Source organism: Silene latifolia, chromosome 11 (assembly GCF_048544455.1).
Source record: "Silene latifolia isolate original U9 population chromosome 11, ASM4854445v1, whole genome shotgun sequence".
Taxonomy (NCBI): domain Eukaryota; kingdom Viridiplantae; phylum Streptophyta; class Magnoliopsida; order Caryophyllales; family Caryophyllaceae; genus Silene; species Silene latifolia.
In genome coordinates this window covers 148,064,279-148,067,985 of record NC_133536.1, presented here as the reverse complement: position 1 = coordinate 148,067,985, position 3,707 = coordinate 148,064,279, and the positions used below count along the sequence as shown (strand labels likewise).

At 38.3% G+C, this 3,707-nt stretch overlaps 1 protein-coding gene across 1 annotated transcript; it reads right to left on the bottom strand.

Moving 5' to 3' along the window:
* Positions 1 to 276: 276 nt before the first annotated feature.
* Positions 277 to 1,719, bottom strand: LOC141615126 (uncharacterized). The gene is made up of 5 exons (XM_074433655.1): positions 1,602 to 1,719; positions 1,375 to 1,504; positions 1,121 to 1,281; positions 904 to 1,020; positions 277 to 801 (listed from the first exon to the last, which is right to left on the bottom strand). The coding sequence occupies exons 1-5, from the start codon at positions 1,671 to 1,673 to the stop codon at positions 388 to 390; spliced, it is 894 nt and encodes a 297-aa protein (XP_074289756.1). The 5' UTR covers positions 1,674 to 1,719; the 3' UTR covers positions 277 to 387.
* Between the last annotated feature and the right edge of the window lie 1,988 nt (positions 1,720 to 3,707).

Sequence of the window (3,707 nt, the reverse complement as noted above, 5' to 3'; positions counted from 1 at the left end):
TCCTCACAATTGGCGACTGATTTTGGTCGCCATTTTGGCGACAGACGTTGGTCGCCATTTTGGCGACAGATTTTGGTCGCCAAAACCACTGTTCCCCGTCGCCAATGACCACAAAATTAATTCATGATCAGAGACTTAGCGACGGTTTCCCGTCGCCAAATGCCCAGTATCCGTCGCCAATTTTACATTTTTTTTAGCGTAAAAATCGTTTTTGACCTAGCCAAATACGTAAAAACCTGCAAATAAACCAACACTTCCAGCAGAGAACACATGGGAAGCCAACACAACCAAACTTGATAAAGAAAATCATGTTCCATACACACAACTACGAGTTCTACGAGTTTTGGTCATCTAACATTATCCGGGAATAACATGTTTTCTAAAAAACTACATAACAGGGAAACTTGCTCCCGCTCCACTACCACCTCCATGATTAGGATCTCTAGGATCCTTTGGTTGCGGGCGCCACCCAGTGTTGCAATTGGCGAAGAAGGAGTTCATCCGGTCCATTTCCTCCTTCATCCTCCGAATTTCAGCATCTCTCTCGGCATCCCGCCTCTCCCTCTCGGCATCCTGCCTCTCCCTGGCGGCTAATTGAGCTTGGAGCACACTCACGACACTTGGGGTATAAGGTTGTTGTTGGGAGGAAATTGACCCTCTTCTTCTTGTAGGAGGGTAGAAAATCTCCTTTGCCGACCCGGCTCCATACACATCTCCTCTTTGGAACCCCTCAACAAGATCAAACCATAGCTCATTGTCATCAATTTCCGGGTTGTTCTTCCTACGGACAAGGAATTGTTCCTAAAAAATTGATAAAACATTAATGGTTAGAGGTTACTTATCTAAAAATTGATAAAACATATACTTTAAAAAGCTAAGAAATTTTTATTTTTTGACACTTACATATAACTGTTGATCTTTTTCCTTCGCGAAGATCAACTTGCCCTTGCTTGTCTTCTTTGCGTGAGTGTCAACAAAGAGATCAACAATCGTGGGTACCTTACCCTTATTCTTCTTGGTCTTAGGAAAAAAACAAGGAAATTGTTACTCAAACATGATAATTAATGAGACTAATTAAATTAGAAGACTATTAAATTAAAAGCTAAGACAAATAACTTACATCTAACACCACACGATCATGAAAAGATTGAGACCCTCCATAATGAGTAGGCTCAACTTCCGCATCCTTATCTCCTCCTTTCCTGTTGATCTTGTTCCGGGCCGATGCTTCCTTGAACTCAGGACTGTTCCGGTACTTGGTATATTCCTCATATGACGAACCTGTAATCAATAAAATAACAATTATTAATTAATATATTTTCAAAATATGTAATGAATTTTAACTAATTACGGGTATTAAAAGAAACTAAATACCTTTCATGAAAGATGGCGCCTTCTTCCTCTTAGACACCTTATACATGTTGTCCCTTAGCCTCTTCTTGCCAATGTCATTATACCTTTGCCAAACTAGGCGCTCAAGGTTGGTTGGCCAATAGAACACACGCTACAAAAAGTAAACACATAGATGAGAAACAAATTAATAATAAGGTAAAAAGAATAAATAAATTATATTTAATAATATATATTTTATAAATAGATACCCGGAAGTTGTTGAACCACATCTCCTTATCTTCATCACTAGCGTTACTCCAACAAGTAACGCCGTGTGTCATGTTCTCTTGGGTGCTATTAGTCACACCACGAACAACTGTTTGACTTCTAAACTTGAAATCAAACATGTTAAAAACATAATTATATAGGAAAAAAAAATAATGTATAATTAACATATGTCTAAAAAAAGTCATTTATTACTAAATAAAAAAATTACAAAATAGAATGAATAAAAAATTACCAAAGACCATTCGGATCAAGGATCATCCTGTTGTCAGTATGTCGGGGTATAGCAACCTCCTCCTCCTCCTCACTCACCTCCGTAGTAGAACGGTCAACGTCCTCCTCCTGCTCTCGGGAGCTACTACCTCCCTCACTATAGCCTCCGCGCTGCCTACTTCCTCCAGGAGCCATGTGTACTACAATTGAATAAAAAGTGTTAGCAAATATTACAGGATAATTATTATAAGATACAAAAAAATAAAACCTAATAAACAAGTATAAAAGACAAAATAAAACGCTAATAATTGTTTCCAAATTTTGATATGTATACTTTTAATACCTTCTCTTACTCATCGTCATCATCATCCTCATCTTCTTCTTCTTCTTCTTCTTCTTCTTCTTCTTCTTCTTCTTCTTCTTCCTCTTCCTCCTCCTCTTCTTCTTCTTCTTCCCCCTCTTCTATCCCATCCCTCTCCTTATCATTCTCTTCTTCTTCCTCTTCTAACTCCTCCTCCGCTTCTATCTCATTTGCATAAATAATTTCATCATGATCAATCGGGGACAAAACTGTTTTCGATACAACCTCTTCTTGGAAAAAAGATGTATCAACTTCGATCGTGCCTTTGTTTTAAAAACGGCCCACCATTGCTTTTGTTGTCTATCATTGCTTGTGCTCGGAAGAGATGCAAAATAAACTTGATGAGCTTGTTGTGCAAGTATAAATGGGTCATATTGAGAGTAGGTTCGAGTATGATTCACTTCCACGAGTTTGTAACGATCATGGACTCTCGTTCCGGCTACGGAATTATCCCTCCATTTAATCTTGAATAAGACGGTTTTATAACTCCTATCCCGGCCATTGTAGCACAACTCAAAGATATCCTCTAATATGCCATAATAATCATTGCCATCAAGAGAAGAAATAGTAACGCCGTAGTTGCATTTAGCCTTACTTTTGCCATAGTCAAATGTTTGAAACTTAAACCCATTAATTGAATATCGATTCCACGTCACAACCTTTCGAGAAGGACCCAAAGCCAAGCTTCTTATCACATCATCTTGAATATTTAGCTTACATACATGCTTCCGAAACCAGGCTGGAAATTGATCCTCATGCTTATGCCAAACATCCTCTCTGTTCACATTAGGGTGATCTTTAATGAAATCTGTCACAAATTGAGCTTCATATGGCTCCAAAACCTCACAATTAGATAGCACATAAAGGTGGGCACGGTTATACTCCTTGTCATCCAGAAATCTTGTTCCCCCAACTGATGAACACCCTATTTCATCCTGCATTTGGAAACACTTGGGTATACTTGTGTCTAGTTCATCCGCTTCATCAATATTCAAGTATTTTGCTTTGGTCTCAATATGTTTTTCAAAATAAAGAGAGCAAAAATTGGCAATCTCTTCCGTTAGGTAGGCATTGCATATAGAACCTTCCACACGAGCTTTATTACCAATTTTTTTCTTCACATGATTAAGAAACCTTTCGAAAGGATACATCCACCTATATTGGACGGGTCCACCAACTTTAGCTTCATATGGCAAATGGATAGGTAGATGCTCCATCGAATTGAAAAAGAAGGCGGAAATATCATCTCAAGTTTACACAAAATTTCTGGTATTTGCTCTTCTAAACGACTCATGTCCTCAACTGATATCGTGGAGGAACATAAATCTCTAAAAAATTGACTTATTTTCAGAATCGCATTCCAAAGCGTAGTCGGGAGTAAATTTTTAAAAGCCACGGGTAATAAGCGCTCCATGAAAACATGACAATCATGACTTTTCAACCCTTTCAACTTCAGTTCCTTCAAATCAACACAACGGCTCAAATCGGATGCATATCCATCGGGAAACTTCAAGTT